The sequence below is a fragment of the Ranitomeya imitator genome, chromosome 10 (genome assembly GCF_032444005.1).
Source record: "Ranitomeya imitator isolate aRanImi1 chromosome 10, aRanImi1.pri, whole genome shotgun sequence".
Taxonomy (NCBI): domain Eukaryota; kingdom Metazoa; phylum Chordata; class Amphibia; order Anura; family Dendrobatidae; genus Ranitomeya; species Ranitomeya imitator.
In genome coordinates this window covers 41636640-41661175 of record NC_091291.1, presented here as the reverse complement: position 1 = coordinate 41661175, position 24536 = coordinate 41636640, and the positions used below count along the sequence as shown (strand labels likewise).

At 42.3% G+C, this 24536-nt stretch overlaps 1 protein-coding gene across 6 annotated transcripts in view; it reads right to left on the bottom strand.

Annotated features, from left to right (window-relative positions):
* LOC138651843 (serine/threonine-protein kinase BRSK2-like) overlaps positions 1-24536 on the bottom strand; it is a 341472-nt gene that overhangs the window by 77602 nt on the left and 239334 nt on the right. For all 6 annotated transcript variants that reach the window (XM_069742386.1, XM_069742385.1, XM_069742384.1 and 3 more), the window contains 3 exons: positions 20590-20706; positions 20147-20180; positions 2198-2266 (listed from right to left, as the gene is read on the bottom strand). In XM_069742386.1, coding sequence (XP_069598487.1) covers positions 2198-2266; positions 20147-20180; positions 20590-20706 — 220 coding nt within the window. The remainder of the gene's footprint in view (positions 1-2197; positions 2267-20146; positions 20181-20589; positions 20707-24536) is intronic.

The window sequence follows — 24536 nt, the reverse complement described above, 5'->3', positions numbered from 1 at the left end:
CGCAAATGTCTTTATTGTCCAAAAATTCACAAATGAAAAGCAAACGGTATCCTCCGGATCGCAGCCGGGCGTCAAAACAGTCTGTATACGAGACCGGTTGCGGGGCAACTGCACTACAGTGTCACACTAAGGGGGCGCCAGGCGTTGTGCTTCCCTTGCCTTTGTGTTGACGTCACACAAACCGGATGTTGCAGAGCCACCTGCTCTGCAGCTTGCAAACCAACACTGATCCACCCAACCTTTGCTGCATGGTTTTTAAATGGGATCTGTGGCCATTTTCCACTTGTAAGACGCGGCTGGAAGGACTGAACCCTCACAACTCCATCAACCGCAAAATGAAAAGGTTAAGGGTCTTGGAAAATGGCTACATATGCAGAATTTCAGATATTTTTTTCCAGCTTTTTATTGAGAACCAAAAAACATCATACATTGGTATCAACGTAATTGTACTGACCTGAGGAATAATATTTCTAGGTAATTTTTAGTGCACATTGAACACAATAAAACATCCCCCAAAAATAATAAGGGATTGTAGGGTTTTTTCTTCGCTATTTCACCACATTTTCCCGTAAATTATATGGTAATATCACTGGTGTCGTTCAAAAGTACAACTTGTCCCGTAAAGAATAAGCCATCTTTATGACTATGTGGATAAAAAGGCTATGGCATTTGGAAGAAGGAGACGAAAAAAAAGTGCAAAAAGGGAAAATTGCCTGGTCCTTAAGTGGTTTTGAAGAAGATCGATATTTAGGTACATGGTATTTGTCACCTCCACATAAACATCAGGACCCAAGGTTTCCTACCATTACCAAGGTTGACATGATGCTTCAGTTGGCTTGTATCCATCCCGTGGTGCATATTGGGGCACCACAGGTCACCCTCTTCCATTACTCCATGGTCCAGGTCTCAGGCATGGTGGTGGTGGCCATAAGATAATAAAGGTCACCTGCCAGACGTTTCAATGTTACTTCATAGCTGATCGGTGTATTTACCTCTAGAAAAACCTGTTTCTGTGCTTGTCGTAAAAATATGTTGTAATCCATGGGGAAAAACCAACAGCTACTCAGATCAAAATATAGTTGTCTCCAGAAATCTAGACCTTTCATCCACTTATTGTAACGTGCTTGGACATCCTCAATATGACCAGAACTTATCTAACCCTAAGTCTTCCCTCCATATGAAGAAGGAATGTTCACCTCCAAATTTCTGTGTTGATCTAGTTTTGGCCTTTTCATCTTCAGCTTTCTTACTAAAATTTTCATACCTTAAATGGGATATCGGAGACTTTGTGAAAAATAATGTGTCTAAGCACTAACAAGCAGGTAGTTGCTACGAACCTGCCTGTTATGCTGGACGTTGTTCAATGCCGGCAAGTAGACCGCTCTTGCTGGCGATTCAGCTGCCTGTGCTGATGTCACGTCGATAGAGCTTCTTTTCTACTCGATTCTGTTGACGGGTTCGGGACAGGACTTCGACGTGACACTGATTGAAGGCCGAATTCACTGTGCCTAAATGAAAAAGAAGATGCTGCACTGTCGACATGAAGTCAGCAGAGACAGCTGAATTCCTGGCAGGAGCGGTCTGTGACCGCTCTGTGCCGGCAATGAACAATGCCGTGCACAACAGTCAGGTATGTAGGAGCTACCTGTCAATTTGTGAAAAACAAAATGTGTGCCTAAGCACTAAGCCCCGGATATCCCCTTTTAGGCAGACTAGATACTTCACGTTGCCTTGGGATATTATAGTTATGCTGTGCATCTTGATCTGTATAAATCAATATCCCGAAAGAAAGTTTGTATTTTACCCCCGAGCTAAGAACGCAAGCAAAGCAAAGCTAGACAACATAAAGAAAAATATGCGCTAGAATTAATTTGTAAGAAAAAAAGTGTCTATAGCTTTAGATTTCCGAAAGTCAAGAGGCAGAAGAAGTCAACAGGAATGTTACGGTTGTGTGAAATTATCCATTGATTACTATTGGAGTAGATAACGACATGGCACACCGCTGCAGCTTTGGGATCCATTGCGTCTGAGATACTTTGTGTTGTAGGCATCATGACATTTCCATAAGGACCACCATCACGCCCAAGTCACCAGTCGCATCTACTGCCATATGCTACACCCACTTTTATAAAAGTATTCCAGTATAATATGACTATTAATAGTAATACTGAGAAACAGGAACAGGAAAGGTACCTACCACAAGAAGTGCAAAGAGGATGACTCCACAGCTCCATACGTCAGCTCTGCGCCCATCGTATTTCTCCCCCTTATAAAGAAAAAAGTCGTACATGTTTATTACTTGCGGCGTAGGTGGGAAGATTTGTAAGTGGTTAGTCTGGAAAAGTTGAGTGAAAACCCTTAAAACTTTAAAGCTACTTTCACACATCCTTGTGACCTCACCATCCGTGATGGCATCATCTGATTTGCTTCCATTTTTTTCACATGCTATTCTAAAATTTTAACGAGATAGACTGTATGAGTTTTTATTTATCCATTGACTCTTGACAATGAGTCAATTAAAAGAAATGAAACCCGGATGGAGAATTGAAGTACAAAGTCCGCCCTCCATATTTCAGTCGTTTTGTACGGATCCTCATAAACTTTAATGGCTGAGATGGGGAGAATAGGACACGCTCCGAGTCTTCAGGATCGCGGACATGGATCACTTTTTATAACTGATGTGTTCATAACTCAAAGTAACTTTACAGTTCATCCGGTTTTGTTAGAGAAAGAAAAATGGACAGCTCTATGGTGTGACGCACACGGATGTGTGAATGTATTTATAAGAAAGACCCTGTAATTTAAAGAAGATTGGCTGTCACTCCGCCTGACCAAAAACAGATATATAATAATAAACCGGAGAAAATGTGATGACTCCATAATTTATATTTGCTGATAATTTTCTGGTTGGTTAAGATTTAGATAATTAAGAATTGCTGTGTTATCTCTATTATCAGGCTGTACATAGCTGAAAGAGCTGCAGAACAGTGGCAGGCAATTAAAATTATGGAAATGTTACTACTTCTGCAAAAAAAAGAATAAAATTCACATTATATTATGAAATCTGTCGCCAGGTTTTTGACAGTTAATCTGAGAGTAGCATAATGTAGAGGCTGAAACCCGGATTCCAGTGATGTGTCACTTATTGGGCTGCTTGCTCTAATCACTGTTTTATCAGGAGGAGATTATCACAGGACTAGTAAACATTCTGCCAGTTTGTCCAACCCCGCCCCCACCACTGATTGGCAGCTTTCCACTTATCCACACAGAAAGCTGCCAATCAGTGTCGTGGGCGGGGTTATACAGCGCTCAGCATTCAGAGAACTGGTAAATCTGTGCTAGATAAAACAATAATTTTACCAAAATTGCAGCAAGAAGCCCAGGAAGTGATACATCGCTGGAATCAGGGTCTATGCCTCTATGTTATGCTCCTTTCAGATGGGGTAGCAAAAACCTGGTGATAGACTCCCTTTAAAGGGTTATTCCCGAACATTAAGGCTAAAAGTTAAAAGTAATTTTTATATTAATATATATATGTTAATCTACACAAAAAAGTAAAGCAAAAAATGAAGCATGTTGAAAATATTAAGTTACAATTCATCCACTTTCCTGGTAATATAAAGGGAAGTAGATTTTACACGAGTAAAATCCGCACCAAATACACAACATGTGAACCCAGGCTAAAAGTTGTTACCTGTCCATCCCTATTCTGTGCATAGGTGATAACTTTTTATGTTGAATACACGTGGGATATAACAGACACACGAGTAGTCCTGCTAGCCTGGAAATGTGGCGCTAAGGCACAACTCCTGTAAAGATACTTAATCCAGCTGCTGCTGCTCCGTGGCTTGGAGAGGTAAATCTCCAAGGTATATTGCAAAAATGGATAAAATACTGTTTTGGGGGGGCTGTGCTACTGGAAATGAAGATTCTTCAGACAAGATAACAGGAAGATTTTTATTTCCTACGCATTATTTCCTGACTCATTTTTCAAGGCAAATACCAGAATTACCCTGAAACTAGGAATAAAAATGCTCCTGTTAACTCGTCTGAAGAATCTTCATTTCCAACAGCGCAGCCCCTCCAACCGTGCTTTATCAATTTCTGTAACGCAGCCCCTCCATCCGTGCTTTATCCATTTCAGTAGCGCAGCTCCTCCTACCATGCTTTATCCATTTCTGTAGCGCAGCCCCTCCAACCGTGCTTTATCAATTTCTGTAACGCAGCCCCTCCAACATTGCTTTATCAATTTCTGTAACGCAGCCCCTCCAACCGTGCTTTATCCATTTCTGTTGCGCCGCTCCTGTAGCCATGCTTTATCCATTTCTGTAGCGCTGCCCCTCCAACCGTGCTTTGTCCATTTCTGTAGCACAGCCCCTCCATCCGTACTTTATCCATTTCAGTAGCGCAGCTCCTCCTACCATGCTTTATCCATTTCTGTAGCGCAGCCCCTCCAACCATGCTTTATCCATTTCTGTAGCGCCGCCCCTCCTACCATGCTTTATCAATTTCTGTAACGCAGCCCCTCCAACCGTGCTTTATCCATTTCGGTTGCGCCGCTCCTGTAGCCATGCTTTATCCATTTCTGTAGCGCAGCCCCTCCATCCGTGCTTTATCCATTTCTGTAGCGCAGCCCCTCCAACCGTGCTTTATCCATTTCTGTAGCGCAGCCCCTCCAACCGTGCTTTATCCATTTCTGTAGCGCCGCCCCTCCTACCATGCTTTATCCATTTCTGTAGCGCAGCCCCTCCAACCGTGCTTTATCCATTTCTGTAGCGCCGCCCCTCCTACCATGCTTTATCCATTTCTGTAGCGCCGCCCCTCCAACCATGCTTTATCCATTTTTGTAACGCAGCCCCTCCAACCGTGCTTTATCCATTTCTGTAGTGCTGCCCCTCCAACCGTGCTTTATGCTTTTCTGTAGCACAGCCCCTCAAACTGTGCTCCATCCATTTCTGTAGCACAGCCCCTCCAACCATGCTTTATCCATTTCTGTAGCGCAGCCCCTCCAGCCATGCTTTATCCATTTCTGTAGCGCAGCCCCTCCAATCGTGCTTTATCCATTTCTGTAGTGTCGCCCTTCTAGCCGTGCTTTATCCATTTTTGTAGCACCGCCCCTCTAACCATGGTTTATCCATTTCTGTAGTGCAGCCCCTCCTACCGTGCTTTATCCATTTCTCTAGCGCAGCCCCTCCAACCGTGCTTTATCTATTTCTGTAGTGCAGCCCCTCCATCCGTGCTTTATCCATTTATGTAGCGCAGCCCCTCCATCTGTGCTTTATCCATTTCTGTAGCACAGCTCCTCCATCCGTGCTTTATCCATTTCTGTAGCGCAGCCCCTCCATTCATGCTTTATCCATTTCTGTATTTAGCAACTGGATAAAATTTAACCTTTATTAGGTATATACTAAAATGCCTATATGGCACATAAATATGAACTACAAAAAACAGATATATATACAAATGGGAACCTAATGTGAAAAGTGCCCTGTTACCTACACAGAAAGGGGAAGGACAAGACAAGACTAACAAAAAAATACCAAACACTGAACAGCACCGACCAAAATGTAATCACTGCCAATCTACTTACCGTATGTTACCTTATGATCCCAGGAACATATGTCTCTTTGGGATCACCAAATGTGGGCCAACGATGAGCAAGGTATGGGTATTAGACAACGGATGTGACCTTACGTTAGGTAACCTCCTTACAACCGTGTCCCTACAATCCCAAAATATTGCCCTTGCTTGTTTGACTATAATAGGACAGAACAGTATCTATACTAAGTGTCCTAAACAATCCAGAAATACTTCATGTGTGGCTCCACATTTAGATTGGTGTCAGTGCGGTATAGCAGCCTATACAAGAAACACATTTTAGATACCACAGAAAATTAAATTCGTTACCCATCTATCAAACTGGGATACATATAACTCATTTCACAATATACATGAGTGTTCCCTATGGGTAGAGATGTGGCACTTTACAGGGTTAAATGATGGTGGAACATACACTCAGAAACGCTGCATTGTATGAGACCCAAAATCAATAGACACGACTCAAATGTGTGGGTGGATCTCACCGCATTTTCAATGCTGCCGTCACAAGCCGTTTCCCTCTCACCGTCCACCTCATGCCTGACCCTGGTGTAAAAAGTATTGCTGCATGCGGCGTCTCCCTAGGGAGACGCCGCATCTGTGCTTTATCCATTTCTGTAGCGCAGCCCCTCCATCCGTGCTTTATCCATTTCTGTAGCGCAGCCCCTCCATCTGTGCTTTATCCATTTCTGTAGCGCAGCCCCTCCATCCGTGCTTTATCCATTTCTGTAGCGCAGCCCCTCCAACCGTGCTTTATCAATTTCTGTAACGCAGCCCCTCCAACCGTGCTTTATCCATTTCTGTTGCGCCGCTCCTGTAGCCATGCTTTATCCATTTCTGTAGCGCTGCCCCTCCAACCGTGCTTTCTCCATTTCTGTAGCGCAGCCCCTCCATCCGTGCTTTATCCATTTCAGTAGCGCAGTTCCTCCACCCGTACTTTATCCATTTCTGTAGCGCAGCCCCTCCAACCGTGCTTTATCCATTTTTGTAGCACCGCCCCTCTAACCGTGCTTTATCCATTTCTGTAGTGCAACCCCTCCTACCGTGCTTTATCCATTTCTCTAGCGCAGCCCCTCCAACCGTGCTTTATCCATTTCTGTAGCTCAGCCCCTCCATCCGTGCTTTATCCATTTCTGTAGCGCAGCCCCTCCAACCGTGCTTTATCCATTTCTGTAGCGCAGCCCCTCCATTCGTGCTTTATCCATTTCTGTAGCGCAGCCCCTCCATCCGTGCTTTATCCATTTCTGTAGCGCAGCCCCTCCATCCGTGCTTTATCCATTTCTGTAGCACAGCCCCTCCATCCGTGCTTTATCCATTTCTGTAGCACAGCCCCTCCATCCGTGCTTTATCCATTTCTGTAACGCAGCCCCTCCATCCGTGCTTTATCCATTTCTGTAGCGCAGCCCCTCCAACCGTGCTTTATCCATTTCTGTAGCGCAGCCCCTCCATTCGTGCTTTATCCATTTCTGTAGCGCAGCCCCTCCATCCGTGCTTTATCCATTTCTGTAGCGCAGCCCCTCCATCCGTGCTTTATCCATTTCTCTAGCGCAGCTCCTCCAACCGTGCTTTATCCATTTCTGTAGCGCAGCCCCTCCATCCGTGCTTTATCCATTTCTGTAACTCAGCCCCTCCATCCGTGCTTTATCCATTTCTGTAGCACAGCCCCTCCATCCGTGCTTTATCCATTTCTGTAGCGCAGCCCCTCCATCCGTGCTTTATCCATTTCTGTAGCGCAGTTCCTCCTACCGTGCTTTATCCATTTCTGTAGCGCAGCCCCTCCATCCGTGCTTTATCCATTTCTGTAGCGCAGCCCCTCCATCCGTGCTTTATCCATTTCTGTAGCGCAGCCCCTCCATCCGTGCTTTATCCATTTCTGTAGCGCAGCCCCTCCATCCGTGCTTTATCCATTTCTGTAGCGCAGCCCCTCCATCCGTGCTTTATCCATTTCTGTAGCGCAGTTCCTCCAACCGTGCTTTATCCATTTCTGTAGCGCAGCCCCTCCATCCGTGCTTTATCCATTTCTGTAGCGCAGCCCCTCCATCCGTGCTTTATCCATTTCTGTAGCGCAGCCCCTCCAACCGTGCTTTATCCATTTCTGTAGCACAGCCCCTCCATCCGTGCTTTATCCATTTCTGTAGCGCAGCTCCTCCAACCGTGCTTTATCCATTTCTGTAACTTTTTATGTTGGGCATAACCCCTTGAGTAATGTGGAATATACTGCGATATAGTTGTCGCCGCTCACTATTTCCATTGTGAAACTCAACAGGGGAAGTGCGCTTATTTTTCATATTTTTGTAATGTAAGGGACTATAATTTTTACGCACAATAACTACATATTGAAAGCGAGAGCGCCATGATGTCAGATACTTATGTACATCAATGACTTCTATATGATACTTTTAGATAATCAAGAACAGGCACAATCCTCATGTGACGTTTGTCTATATTGTTCTTGCATATCAGTTTTATGCCGCCAAAGCTAAAATGAGGGTAATGTGATCTCTGAGAATTAAAACCTCTATTCCCCAAACAGCCACTACAGCTGAAGAATGCACTGAGGAAAGACAATGACATAATCAGCAGCGAGCGTGTGAGTAGCCGATATGTCAGCAAAATGCCAAGAAATAAGGTTTTTGCTGTACGAGAGATATTACTTTATATGTGGACACTACATAATATAATATATAATATTGCTATATCTGTACACCCATCTTTAAAGGGAATCTGTTTTTTGCTATTTAATCTGAGGGCAGCATAATGTAGGGGCAGAGACCCGGATTACAGCAATGTGTCACTTATTAGCTGTACAATCAGTGTTTTATCAGCAGGAGATTATCATTAGAGGACTAAGTCTCAAATGCAGGCCAGTCCAGCTAATCTGTTGAACACCGCCCCCTTCACTGATTGGAAGATTGCTGACAGTATACACAGGAAGCTGCCAATCAGGGCTATGGTTGGGGTTATACATAGCTCAGAAATCATAGCTCTGCTGCATCTACACGAGACAAAACAGGAATTCTATCAAAACTGCACCAAGCAGCCCAGTAATTGCTGAAACCAGGGTCTCTGTCTCCACATTATGCCGCTATTATTTATTTATGTAGCACCATTGATTCCATGGTGCTGTACATGAGAAGGGGTTACATCAAAATACAAATATCACTTACAGTAAACAGACTAACAATGACGGACTGATACAGAGGGGCGAGGACCCTGCCCTTGCCGGCTTACATTCTACAGGATGGTGGGGAAGGAGACCGTAGGCCGAGGGTTGCAGGAGCTCCGATGGTGTTGAGGTGGCCGTGTGGTTATTACAGGTTCTATGTTTTTTTGAAGAGATGGGTTTTCAGGTTTCTTTTGAAGGATCCAAATGTGGTTGATAATCGGACATGTTGGGGCACAGAATGCCAGAGAATGGGGGATATTCGGGAGATGTCTTGGAGGCGATTGGGTGAGGAGCGAATAAGCGTGGAGGTGAGAAGGTCTTGGGAGGACCGGAGATTACGTGAGGGAAGATATTGAGAGATTAGTGTGGAAATATACGGAGGAGACAAGTTATGGATGGCTTTGTAGGTCAGTGTTAGTAGTTTAAACTGGATACGCTGGGATACTGGGAGCCAGCGAAGGGATTTGCAAAGAGGGGAAGCAGGAGTGTAGCGAGGAGAGAGATTAATTAGTCGGGCAGCAGAGTTAAGGATGGACTGGAGGGGTGTGAGAGTGTTAGAAGGTAGGCCACAAAAAAGGATGTTGCAGTAGTCCAGGCGGGAGATGATTAGGGCATGCACAAGTATTTTGGTAGAGTGAGGTTTGAGGAAAGGACAGATTCTGGAAATATTTTTGAGCTGGAAGCGACAGGAGGTGGCGAGAGCTTGGATGTGCAGTTTGAAGGACAGGGCAGAGTCAAGGGTTACTCCGAGGCAGCGGACTTCCGGGGAAAGTGTGATTTCATTTATTTTGATAGATCAGGCAGGGAAGATATGCGTGATGGAGGAAAGATAATTAGTTCAGATTTGTCCACGTTGAGCTTTGACGAAGCAAGAGGAGAAGAAGGAGGATATGGCTGATAGACACTCTGGGATTCTGGACAGCAGAGAGGTGACATCTGGGCCAGAGAGGTAGATCTGAGTGTCATCAGTATATAGATGGTTCTGGAAGCCATAGGACCTTATGAGTTGTCCTAGGCCGAGTGTATAGATTGAGAAGAGTAGGGGTCCTAGGACAGAGCCTTGAGAGGCACCAACAGAGAGGGGATCAGATGAGGAGGTAGTGTGGGAGTAGGAAACGCTAAATGTGCGGTTGGTAAGGTATGAGGAGATTCAGGATAGGGCGAGGTCTTTGATGCTAAAGGAAGAGAGGATCTGTAGTAGGAGGCAGTGGTCAACTGTGTCGAAGGAAGAGGACAGGTCTAGAAGGAGGAGTATAGAGTATTGTCTGTTAGCTTTGGCTGTAAGTAGGTCGTTAGTAATTTTGGTCAGTGTAATGGTGGGGACGGAAGCCAGATTGTAGGTTGTCGAAGAGAGAGTTAGATGCAAAGTGAGAGGAAAGTTCAGCATGGACGTGCTGCTCAAAGAGTTTGGAAGCAAATGGGAGCAAAGATATGGGGCGATAGCTGGATAATAGCGTTCGGATCATGGGATGGCTTTTTGAGGATAGGTGTGATTGTGGCATGTTTGAAAGCAAAGCGGAAGGTACCAGAAGTTAGTGATAGGTTGAAGAGATGGGTTAGGGATGCGATTAGTGTGGTGGTGAGGTTGGGGTTGGGGGTTGCTATCACATTCCATAGCAAAAATCTGCTGACAGATTTGCTTTAATAGCTCAATTTATATAGTGGGTGCAGATTTTGAAGTTGTTCCTGCACCCTGGTTGTATCTCTGCCACATATGAAGACACCAATATTATAAATGGCATACAGATTTTTCATTATGGCTCAGAAGCTTCTGGTAGATGCTGATCGTACGTCTGGTGTTCTCATCTATATTGAGAACAGAGAAGCAGAAGTAGATGCGCATACAGGAATATCCCTCTATTCATTTTTATAGGAGTTGCGAACACTGCACACTTGTAGATATGCCATAAAGGTGTAATGGGAATATCCCTGTAAGATTGTGACCATATGTCACTTGCATGAGCCAGACCTGCCGTTTCACGCTCCCCCCAATCCTTATTGATAAATTGTCATCCATGTATTTTCTTTTCTTATTTGCACTTTCATAGGAAGCTAATTTACAAAATGTCACTTGCATCTTGTAAACATCTCCAAAGTCCAACCTTTTCTCACCTTTGACACTGCAAAAACTCTGTGGCTCTTAATCATTTTTGTCTGGACTACTGCAACTTTCCATTGATCAGTTTCCCTCTAACCAAACTTTCTCCTTTCCAATCCGTCCTGAATACGTCAACCAGAATCACATTTCTGTCCAGCTGTTTCACCGCTACCTGCACCCTGTGCCAGTCATTGCACAGGTTGCCCATCAACTACAGAATACATTACAAACTTATCTCTCTCACCCACAAAGCTCTCCACAGTTCTGCCCATCCCTATATCTCCTCTCTCTTCTCTATCATTCAACCCGTGTTCTCCATTGTGCAGCTGATCTAAGGCTAAAGTCCTCCGAAATCCGAACTTCTCACTTCTGTCTCAAAGATTTCTCTCAAGCTGTACCAGTTTTCTGGAATGCACTACCCCGGACAAAAGAGCTAATATTTGGCCCCCACATTTTTAAGCATGCTTTAAAAACACTCTGTACAGTCTTTATTGTCTGTACGTGTCGTCGCTTAATTGTCAAGTTCTTCGGAAAATGTTGGCACCATATAAATAAAATTATTCCACAATCGGATTTTAGTGTATGTGAATAATCTGCACCAGACAGAAAGCCCAGATGTACATGGGAAGAAGATGCCAACTCTGTGCAGATGTCGCCTTGGCCAGATGTGTTCATGTCTCTGGTGCCAGCAACCAAGTTAATGTGCTGCCAAGATTCACTGTCAAATACGTTGAGTGTATTAGTGATATTATTTTATATATTTTGCTTTATTATTACCTATTTTTACCATTTTCCTGTTTTGTTGCATGAAGACGTGGGCATTTTACGCTAACGCTATCCTCGAAACTACATCTAGTTGTATTGCCAGTAATATGGTTTCGTTGTGGCCATATTTAGTACCAGTCATCACGTGCCAGTCCGCCCAATGATTGCCTGGTTGTGTTTCCAGGGGTTGTTTATGATGTAGCTGGTTGTGTCCCGCTCTGCCCTCCTCCTCTTTGTTCACCTCCTCGGTGATCTCCGCAGGAGCACATGTCCTCATTCTTTACACTCGCTGGCGTCTCCTTCCCTTCTGTTACTATTGGCATGCGGCTCCTCACCTCTGCTCTGATATCACACCTTCTGTTTCTGGCTGATATCTTTCTTTCGCTCGATGGCTGCTCTCTTATGAGGGGGCCTATTAATGTTCGGATTTCTGCCGTTTTTGGCTGAAAGTTTATTAAACACTTGGCGTGTGCTTTTATGACAACCGTTACATTTCTTTCTTGGAAATTTCCTCTCTGACAATTTTTCCGTTAGCCAAGATCTGCAGGGCGCCGGCTCTCTACCGAATTGTTGTGTGCAGAAGAGACCGCCCATTCTCTTTATTGGAGGTGGTCCCACCATTGGCAAACAGAATCTATCACCTATGATAAATATCAATAGTAAAAAAAAAAGAAACCTTAAGCTTCTTTCCACACTTTATATCCATTTTTATTTATTTTTTTAATTTGTTTTTATTTAACAATTAGCAAAAAATAAAAAAATTGCTAAAAATGCAAACCCCACCCTTTCCAAACAGGGTTTGTATATACGGCCCATATTACTGCATTATAACTCTAAAGCAAATCTGTCACAAAATTTGCCAATACAAACCCTATACATTATTAAATAGACCTCTTACACCTGATGGGGCTGATGTACTTGCTCTGATAATCCACATCAGAATGGCTCTTTATTACTTTTTCTACATGTCCTCCTAAATATGGAAATTGATTTTTAAATCCGCAATTCTTTTTATGGATTTTCACCATGAATTTTATTTTTTGTTATGTACAATCTGCAGCAAAATCTGCCAGTAGATCAAGGGGCTGGGACAGAATCCACTCAGTAGATCAAGGGGCTGGGACAGAATCCACTATATATTTTTATTGTTGCTTTTCAACTGTCCTTTAAAAAACAAAAAAATCATAAATTAATAAACGTCAAAATAAAAAAAAACTTTATAATATATCTTATTGGAGACATACTTCTTTCTCTTCCCAGACTGATCATTCATTCTCAAAACTCTCAAATCATAGATACAATTTGTAATCAGTGAAAACAGATTTTCCCCTTAGGCCAGTCTCACGTCCAGATAATTCCGGTACCGGAAAAATCTGTACCAGAATTATCCGTGTCCGTGTGTCCCTGTGCTTACGTTGAACATCGGTATGGCACACGTGCGGCAGCCGTGTGCCGACTGAGGACAACACAGACCGTGCAGGAGACAGCGCTAGAGTTAAGCGCTGTCCCCTGTGTGCTGTGCTGAATCCGGTATTCATTCCTTCTCTCCAGCAGCGTTTGCTGGAAAGAAGGAATGAATAATCTTTTTTTTAATTTTTTTTGTTTTTAAAATAAAGTTGCCGGTAATCTGCCCCCTTCCACCCCCTGTGCGCTCCCCCCCCCTCTTCCCCCGCTGGCATTAAAATACTTACCCAGCTCCCTCGGCGCTTACATCCTCTCAGCATCTCAGCTCTTCCTGTATGAGCGGTCACGTGGTGCCGCTTATTACAGTAATGAATATGCGGCTCCACCCCTATGGGAGGTGGAGCCGCATATTCATCACTGTAATGTGCGCCACCACGTGACCGCTCATACAGGACAAGCAGCGACGCTGAGAGGATGTAAGCGCCGAGGGAGCTGGGTAAGTATTTTAATGCCAGCAGGGGGGGGCGCACAGGGGGTGGGAGGGGGCAGATTACCGGCACCTTTATTTAAAAAAAAAAAAAAAAAAAAAAAAAAGATTATTCATTCCTTCTTTCCAGCAAACGCTGCTGGAGAGAAGAAATGAATGGGGCTTCAGCACCACACGCGGGGGGGACAGCGCTTATAGTAGCGCTGTCTCAACGGCACACGGACTGCACACGGACAACATCCGTGTGCGGTGCGTATTTTACACGGACCCATTGACTTTAATGGGTCCGTGTGATCCGTGCGCTCCCACGAACACTGACATGTCTCCGTGTTTTTCAAACGGACACACGGTCCGTGAAAACACGCTGACATGTGCAGAGACACATTGATTTTAATGTGTCTACGTGAGTCAGTGTCTCCGGTACGTGAGGAAACTGTCACCTCACGTACCGGAGCCACTGACGTGTGAAACCGGCCTTACTGAGATGAGACGACAGTTGGTGCTTATAATGATCTATGGAGAACTGTGTCAGGAGAACTTGCCAAAGAATTCCTCTAGCTCCGCCCCTTCTCCAGCGAACTTTAAAAGCACCAACTGTCATCTCCTATCTCTGTAATAAGCAAATCTGTTTTTAACTTTAACTTTATTTTTCCATCAATATGCCCATGTGAGGGCTTATTTTTTGCGGGGACAAGTTGTACTTTTGAACGACATCATTGGTTTTACCATGTCGTGTACTAGAAAACTAGAAAAAAACTGCGGTGAAATGGCAAAAAAAAATGCAATCCCACGCTTGTTTTTTGTTTGGGCTTTTTTGCTAGGTTCAATAAATGCTAAAACTGACTTTGCATTATGATTCTCCAGGTCAATACGAGTTTATAGTTAAATAAATAGGGCAGCACACTGCAGCGCCAAAACATGCAAACTTGAAAACACGAAATTTAAACTGCATTACTGCACTAGAAATATGAAAAATGAGAGCTTTTAGCGCATAAAAATGGCCAATTTTATGTGTACCTCGTAGCCACTTTATGGCATCTCTCTTATACGAGGTCCTACGCTTGCCTTACCTCGCTGAGAATAAACGTCTCCATCTGAATGGGTACATATGAAACCTCTCCTTGGACTCAAATTCTCTCTCACTGTGGAGGTGTTTTAATTATAGTAGGTCCAATACCCCTCCACAGTGAGAGAGAATTTGAGTCCAAGAAGAGGTTTCATATGTACCCATTCAGATGGAGACGTTTATTCTCAGCGAGGTAAGGCAAGCGTAGGACCTCGTATAAGAGAGATGCCGTAAAGTGGCTACGAGGTACACATAAAATTGGCCATTTTTATGCGCTAAAAGCTCTCATTTTTCATATTTCTAGTGCAGTAATGCAGTTTAAATTTCGTGTTTTCAAGTTTGCATGTTTTGGCGCTGCAGTGTGCTGCCCTATTTATTTAACTATATACGAGTTGGCGACTCTGGGTTCAGCACCTGTTCACACTCAGTCTATGTTTGGATGTGCAGATCAGGTTTTTTGAAATGTATTACGAGTTTATAGACACCAAACATGTCTAGGTTTTTTTTTTATGTAAGTGGTGAAAAAAATTCCAAACATTGCTAAAAAAAGAAAAAAAAATTGCGCCATTTTCCGATACCCATAGCGTCTCCATTTTACGTGATCTGGGGTCGGGTGAGGGCTTATTTTTTGCGCGCCGAGCTGACGGTTTTAATTATAACATTTTGCTGCATATATGTTCATTTGATCGCCCGTTATTGCATTTTAATGCAATGTCGCGGCGACCAAAAAACTTAATTCTGGAGTTTTTACTTTTTTTCTCCCAACGCTGTTTAGCTATCAGGTTAATCCTTTTTTTGTTCATAGATCGGGCGATTCTGAATGCGGTGATACCAAATATGTGTGTTTGATTATTTTTTTATTGTTTTATTTTGAATGGGGCAAAAGGGGGGTGATTTGATTTTTTTTATTTTTTTAATAATTTTAAAAACATTTTTTTACTTGTGGCATACTTCAATAGTCTCCATAGGAGACTAGATCGGCTCTGCTACATAGAGGCAATGATCAGATCACCTCTATGTACTGGAATCACTCACTTGCTATGAGCGCCGACCATTGAGCGGCGCTCACAGCAAGTCAGCAATGTGGATCATGATTCCACCCACGGCTGTTCAACACAGCCGACATGTACTGGGAAAGATGTGGGCTCACCGCCGGAGTCCACATCAAAGGGAGGGAGTCCAACATCAGCGTAAATGTACGCCTGATGTCGGAAAGGGGTAAAGAAAATGTCAATTACTTTACTTTATATTTTGTGATTATTTTTTCCACTGAAATTATCTTAAATCAAATCTGTCAGTAGAATTCTATATAATCTGATAATCTGAGAGCAGCATGATGTAGGGGCTGAGACTCTGATTCCAGTGATCTGTCATTTACTGTGTTTTGTGCTGCTGTTTCAATAAGTGTTTTATCAGCAGGAGATTATCACTATAGGACTGGGTGTCTCATGCCTCCTTGTCCAGCAACGCCCCCACCACTCATTGGCAGCTTTCTGTCAATATAAAGTGTACACAGAAAGAAGCCAATCAGTGGTGTAGGCGGGGTTACACAGAGCAGCAGGACTAGGAGGCACCAGACACCTTGTCCTGTAGTGATAATTTCCTGCTGATAAAACACTGATTTTTTTTGAAACAGCAACAGATAGCTTAGTAAGTGATACATCACTAGAGTCAGTCTCTGTTCCCACATTGCGCTGCTCTCAGATTACATAATAAAACATGTTGATGAATTTCCTTTAAAGGGTTGCGTAAGGAAGCATTACTTTTTCAGCTACCTAAAACTATTGCAAAAAAAGATTATTTTGCTGCTGTCAGATATATTGTATTATTTAATGGGAGATATAGAAATTTCACCCATTTGAATTTTTTTCATTACATTTTTTAGTGTATTTTTTACATGTGTTTTTTATGTTAGCTGTGGATTTTGTCTCCTTTTGGTATATCATGCTTTATATAAAACATAGATATGTCCGGTAAGTTAGCTTTGGTAAAACTTTATCAATACAGACAAGATTTTTTTTTAGCCCCGAATTCATTAAAACTGGCATTTTTTTTAACTGATGAAAAAGGTTTTTCAATCTGGCAAAGTGAATTAAAATTCAAAAATTCTTTATTGTAACATTATTAAAATAGTAACGTTGGCATGAAAAAAAATCTGCCGCGTTCCGAGGATGGATGACTGTTGGATTGCCCAGGAAGCAGGTTGGCCACATCCATCCCCATATCTGATGGGGTGAGCTGCATCCATCAACTTTTTATATTAATCACATTTTGGAATCCATTCTTAATAAAATGAGGTATGAAACAATCATGGTAGTACATGGCCGGCGTTCCTAGGAGACCATGATTGCCGGTAGCACAGGTGATGGGACGATCGGACCTTCTAGTCCCCTAAGGGGACTATTAAATACAGTAAGAAGTAAAAAAAAATAACACAAAAGGTTGAAATCACCCCCCTCTTGTCCCATTAAAAATAAAACAATAAAAAATACACATTTGTTATTAACTTATTCAGAATTATCAGATCTATGAAATAAATTAATCCAATCGGTAAATGGCGTAACGATAAAAAAAAAAATCAAAGCGCCAGAATTACGTTTTTTGGTTGCCGCAACATTGTAATAAAATGTAGTAAGAGGAGATCAAAACATCACATCTACCCCAAAATGGTAACAGTAAAAACATCAGCTCAGGGCGAAAAAAATAAGCCCTTACCCGGCCACAGATACCAACAAATGAGACAGTTATGGGGCTTCGAAAATGGAGATAAGAACAAATTTATTTTATTTTTTTTGTGCAAATTACTGATCATTTTTTCACCATTTAAAGAAAAAAAAAAACTATAGATGTTTGGTGCCTGCGTACACGTACTGACCTGGAGAATCATATTGCCAGGTCAATATTAATATATACTGAACATGGGAAATAAAAAAGCATTGTGGAATTCCACTTTTTTGCTATTTCACCACACTTGTTTTTTTTCTGTTTTTTTTTTTCAGTTTTCCAGATCATGTGGAAGAATGAATGGTTCAAAGGTAAAATTCATCCTGCAAAAAAGCAAGCCCTCATACGGCTATATGGCTGGGAAAATAAATAAGATATGGCTCTCAGGCTATGTGCACACGTTGCAGATTTGCTTCTTGGCAGAAAACGCAGGTCAGAATCTGCGCCTTTTTTTGGTCTGTGCACACTTTGCAGATTTTTGTGCGGATTTCTTCCTTTTTTTACCCCTGCAGATTTCTATTATGGAATGGGTGCAGAAACGCAGCAGAACTGCACAAAAGAAGTGACATGGTCCTTTTTAGAATCTGCTGCGTTTTCTGTGCAGAATTTTCCGCACCATTTGCAGAGCATTTTTTTTGCCATTGATTTACATTGTACTGTAAATCACTTGCAGATCTGCAGCGTTTCTGCGTGGAAATAAAAGCTGCAGTTCTGCAGGAAATCTGCAACGTGTGCACATAGCCTCATAGTGTATGTGTGTATCCACGATGATGTCATAATGGTTGTCATGGCGACGATGATGTCATAAAGGTGGCCATGGCAAAGATGATGACATGATGGTTGCCATGGCAATGATGATGTCACATAGGTGGCCATGGCAAAGATGAAGTCATAATGGTTGCCATGGCGATGATGATGTCATAATGGTTGCCATGGCGACGATGATGTCATAATGGTTGTCATGGCGACGATGATGTCATAAAGGTGGCCATGGCAAAGATGATGACATGATGGTTGCCATGGCAATGATGATGTCACATAGGTGGCCATGGCAAAGATGAAGTCATAATGGTTGCCATGGCGACGATGATGTCATAATGGTTGCCATGGCGACGATGATGTCATAATAGTTGCCATGGCGAAGACGATGTCATAAAGGTGGCTGTGGCAAATATGATGTCATAATGGTTGCCATGGCAATGATGATGTCATAAAGGTGGCCATGGCAAAGATGATGTCATAATGGTTGCCATGGTGATGATGATGTCATAAAGGTGACCATGGCGAAGATGATGTCATATAGGTGGCCATGGCAAAGATGATGTCATAATGGTTGCCATGGCGACAATGATGTCATAATAGTTGCCATGGCGATGATGATGTCATAAAGGTGGCCATGGCAAAGATGCTGTCATAATGGGTTGCCATGGCGATGATGATGTCATTTAGGTGGCCATGGCAAAGATGCTGTCATAAAGTTGGCCATGGCAAAGATGAAGTCATAATGGTTGCCATGGCGATGATGATTTCATAAAGGTGTCCATGGCAAAGATTGTCATAATGGTTGCCACGGCGACGATGATGATATCATAATGGTTGCCATGGTGACGATGATGTCATAATGGTTGCCATGGCGATGATGATGTCATAAAGGTGGCCATGGCAAAGATGATGTCATAATGGTTGCCATGGCAAAGATGATGTCATAATGGTTGCCATGGCAAAAATAATGTCATAATGGTTGACATGGCGAAGATGATGTCATAAAGGTGGCCATGGCAAAGATGATGTCATAATGGTTGCCATGGCGATGATGATGTCATAAAGGTGGCCATGGAGAAGATGATGTCATGAAGGTGGCCATGGCGATGATGATGTCGTAAAGGTGGCAATGGCAACGATGATGTCATAATGGTCGCCATGGCGTTGATGTCATAATGGTGGCCATGGCAAAGATGATGTCATAATGATTGCCATGGTGACGATGATGTCATAATAGGTTGCAATAATGATGGTTATGTCCTAATAGTTGCCATGGTGACGATGACATAGGTTGCCATGGCAACATTAATGTCAGAATGGTTGCCTTGGCAAAGGTAATGTCATAATGGGTATATGGGCACGGGAATATGGGATGGAGGTTATGTATGATGGGAATATTGACACGGGACTATGGAATGGGAGATACATATGATGGGAATATGGGCACGAGACTATGGAATGGAAGATATGTATGATGGGAATATGGGCACGGGACTATGGGATGGAGGATGTGTGATGGGTATATGGGCACGGGACTATGGGATGGAGGATGTGTGATGGGTATATGGGCACGGGACTATGGGATGGAGGATGTGTGATGGGTATATGGGCACGGGACAATGGGATGGAGGATAATCATTATAATTTGTTATAAATGCCCGAGCAACGCCGGGCTCTTCAGCTAGTCAGAAATAAAAGGTAACCAACCAATTTCAGTATGAAGTCATTAGTGCCATACTACATCCAGGGCCAGTTTTAGACAAAGTGGAGGCCTAAATTGTGCACTCAGGACCGAGGACTTAAGCTTTACATCATCTGTCTGCTCACCTGCTGCCTGCTGGGGGCCCTCACTGGATAGGTGGCCCTCACTGGATAGGTGGCCCTCACTGGATAGGTGGCCCTCACTGGATAGGTGGCCCTGGGCAAGTGCCCAGTCTGCACCCCCCTAACGCCGACCCTGACTACATCACATGCTTGTCAGACACAATATTCCCGAGTCACAGCAGGAAGAACTCTACTAAGGAAATCAGAAGAAGCGGAAATATCACAAGAAAGATGGAAGTCAATACATCTTACCTTGATCACCTCTGGACATGCATAGTGAGGAGACCTGGACACAAGGGAAGGAGGCATGAAAAAATGCAAGAGAAGGAAAGACAGAAAGAAGAGGGATGTTAGCAGCAGGATAAAGTGAAGAATTGGTTAAATAGTTTCATGTTGCTAATGTAAGTCAGGAATTTCCAGTCTAGTAAATGTGGACACCACAAAATAATGGAGATGAGGTGAATGTTATCGGCTTCCGAAAAGCAGATGTAGCAGAGCTCAATTTACTATTTGGTGATTTTTGGCTCCAAAAATACAGAAAACCCGTTATGTAATCATAGAAGAAAATCCGCTCTGCTATATCTGTACATGGCAGTCATGGCTAGAACCAGATGTAGAACATGTACATGGCGGAATTAGATCAATGAAAAATTAATACATTTTTTTTTTTAGATTTTTGTAAAATCCGTACTCACCCACAGCTGGTCTCTAGTAAACTATCCCCGACCTGCAGCGACGCCATCCCAAAATCTGCTATCCGGATGTTGTTTTTTTCATCTAACAATAAATTTTCAGGCTTCAGGTCTCTGTGGCTGGCCAGGTGGAGAGTAAAGGGCAAAATGATTGTGGATTGGAGACAATGGGGAGACAGTGTAAAGCCAAAAATTGCATTTTTTTATTCTGCGTCGTTAAGGCATTAACTTTCTCGACAAAAAAAAAACCAGAACGTAGTTTTAATTTATATTTCATAAATCAATAGTATACATGTAAATAAGCAACTTTGTAATATATCTTATGAGAGAATTCTGCTTCATTCAGTCTCAATTCATGCATAAAATGTGTAGGAGATGACAGTTGGTGCTTGTAAAGTTCTATGGAGGTGGGAGGAGCTAGAGGCGGAGACAGCCAATCTGCTGCAAGTTCTCCTGAAATGTCAGTTACAGTTCTCCATAGAATTCTATAAGCACCAACTGTCATCTCCTATCTCCGTAATGGGAAAATCCATATTCACTGATAACAGATTTTAACCCATAAATTGATAATTTTCTGAGATTAGTTTTCTCTAACAGATAAGATTTCTCTAATAATATGTTAAAAAGTTTCTTATTTTTACTAGTATTATTGATTTATGGAAAAATACAGTTATTCTTTAACGTCTGGGAGAGCTGACTTTTTTTTTTTGCTTTTGTTTTTTTTTTTTCTACACATTTTTTTATTTTCATCAACACAGACATTTCAGAGCTTGCTTTTGTGGGCCAAGATGATTTTTTTTTTTTACGACACCTCATTTATATTATGTACTGAAGAGAAAGGAAATGATCCAAATGGGGGTAGAATTGTAAAAAATCTGAAATTTCGCCAATGATTTTTTCACGATGCAGTAAAAAATGACTAAGTAATTTTGTTCTGTTGGTCAGTACAGTTAGGCTATGTTCACACATTGCGTTTTTGCAGCCTTTTTTAATGCAAATTAAAAGCTGTGTTCTACAGTACCCGTAAAAGCTATGGGATTTTCAGGAATCTCCTTCCTGCACACACATTGGTTTTTTTTTCCCTGACTGAATTGAAAAACTGCTTTTTTCTTAAAAACTGCAACATGTCACTTTTTTCAGAGTTTTTGCAGTTTTTTCACTCATAGAAAGCAGTAATGAGTAAGTGCAAAAAAAGCAGCAAAAACACAGCTAAAACATTACCACCAGTTTTCGCTGAATTTTTACAAAAAAAAAAAAACAGGATGTGAAACCCATTTATTTTTGTGATTTTCTTATCTTTAAACCAAATTGTCTTGGTCTCCTCACCTGAGAATGGCTGTTAAGATCAGTACAACTTCATTAAATTAATGATGCGATAAAGTGAACAATTCAATGACCAATGTGCAAAACTGAATATTGCCTGACTAACGTGTGAAATTGAAAAATACCTGACTAACTCAAGGGCCCTGACCAATGTGTGAAATTAAAAAATACCTGACCAACTCAAGGGCCCTGATCAATGTGTGAAATTGAAAAATACCTAACCAACTCAAGGGCCCTGACCAATGTGTGAAATTGAACGATACCTGACCAACTCAAGGGCCCTGACCAATGTGTGAAATTGAGCGATACCTGACCTACTCAAGGGCCCTGACCAATGTGTGAAATTGAACAATACCTTACGAACTCAAGGGCCCTGACCAATGTGTAAAATTGAACAATACCTGACCAACTCAGGGGCCCTGACCAATGTGTGAAATTGAACAATACCTGGCCAACCCAGGGGCCCTGACCAATGTGTGAAATTGAACAATACCTTACGAACTCAAGAGCCCTGACCAATGTGTGAAATTGAACAATACCTGGCCAACCCAGGGGCCCTGACCAATGTGTGAAATTGAACAATACCTTACGAACTCAAGGGCCCTGACCAATGTGTGAAATTGAACAATACCTGACCAACTCACAGGACCTGACCAATGTGTGAAATTGAACAATGCCTGACCAACTCAGGGGCCCTGACCAATGTGTGAAATTGAACGCTACCTGACCAACTCAAGGGCCCTCACCAATGTGTGAAATTGAACAATACCTGACCAACTCAAGGGCCCTGACCAATGCGTGAAATTGAACAATACCTGACCAACTCACGAGACCTGACCAATGTGTGAAATTGAATGATACCTGACTAACTCAAGGGCCTTGACCAATGTGTGAAATTGAACAATATCTGACCAAGTCACGAGACCTGACCAATGTGTGAAATTGAACAATACCTGACCTACTCAAGGGACCTGACCAATGTGTGAAATTGAACAATACCTGACCAACTCACAGGACCTGACCAATGTGTGAAATTGAACAATACCTGACCAACTCAAGGGCCCTGACCAATGTGTGAAATTGAACAATACCTGACCAACCCAGGGGCCCTGAACAATGTGTGAAATTGAACAATACCTTACGAACTCAAGGGCACTGACCAATGTGTGAAATTGAACAATACCTGACCAACTCAAGGTACCTGACCAATGTGTGAAATTGAACAATACCTGACCAACTCACAGGACCTGACCAATGTGTGAAATTGAACAATATCTGACCTACTCAAGGGACCTGACCAATGTGTGAAATTGAACAATACCTGACCAACTCACAGGACCTGACCAATGTGTGAAATTGAACAATACCTGACAAACTCAGGGGCCCTGACCAATGTGTGAAATTGAACAATACCTGACCAACCCAGGGGCCCTGAACAATGTGTGAAATTGAACAATACCTTACGAACTCAAGGGCACTGACCAATGTGTGAAATTGAACAATACCTGACCAACTCACAGGACCTGACCCATGTGTGAAATTGAACAATACCTGACAAACTCAAGGGCCCTGACCAATATGTGAAATTGAACAATACCTGACCAACTCACAGGACCTGACCAATGTGTGAAATTGAACATACCTGACCTACTCAAGGGATCTGACCAATGTGTGAAAGTAAACGGTATCCACACTGCAAAATGCACTGCCAATGTGTTAGGTAAACTATTCCCGACCAATTCAACTCCCCCCTGTTGTTACATTTGTAATTATGTATTTTTTCAATAACTATTTTGTTCAGAATAGTCACTATTTTTTCAGACATAAACATTTTTTTCCACTAGATAATTTGATCAAGTTGCCCTTTTTTCCAAAAATCTTTTATGGTTCCATATGTCTTGCATTGGTGCCCTAACACCTTCCATTTTTCATGCTTGTATGGTGGAAGCAAAGCTGGACTTTGAGATCTTAAAAAATACAGGAAAATATGCAGGACTGAAAGCCGCAAATAAAAACAGCAAAACCTGCTTTTTGTGTGCAGCTTTTTTGTTTACTGCCAATAGATCAGGTTTTGCCTGCAAAAAAAGCTGAAAAAAGCAATATGTGAACATAGCCTTCCATAAAGTTTTATTTGTAACGATAATTTTGCAGGAAAAAGCTGTGGTTTGTTTATTGATATCATTTTGTGTCCATACAACTTTCTGATATCTTTTCAATCCATTTTTTCCCGGAACAAATTAAAAAAACAGTAGTAATGTCATTCTGATTTTTTTTCCCGCTTTGGCATTTAACAAATATGATGTTTGCAGAAAAAGTGGGACAAATTATATTTATTTTTTTCATTTTGTAACTTTACTTTTTTTTAACATTTTTAGCTGTCGGCCAGGAAGGAGGCATAACCTGCCCAAACATGTCGGCCACTTCTTTGTAAGACCTCATTCAGACATCTGATGTATCAGTGCTCTCTGTTCTTCATGGATAACATAGTACCTCTAATAGTGAATGGGGTCATTGACATGTCTGGGATTTTCCGCGGACCGAAGCATGTCCAACTTTGATCTGAGTGTCAGTTCAAAGTCAGCAATGCAAGTCTATGGGTCCGTGAAAAAAAATGGGCACAGATTCAG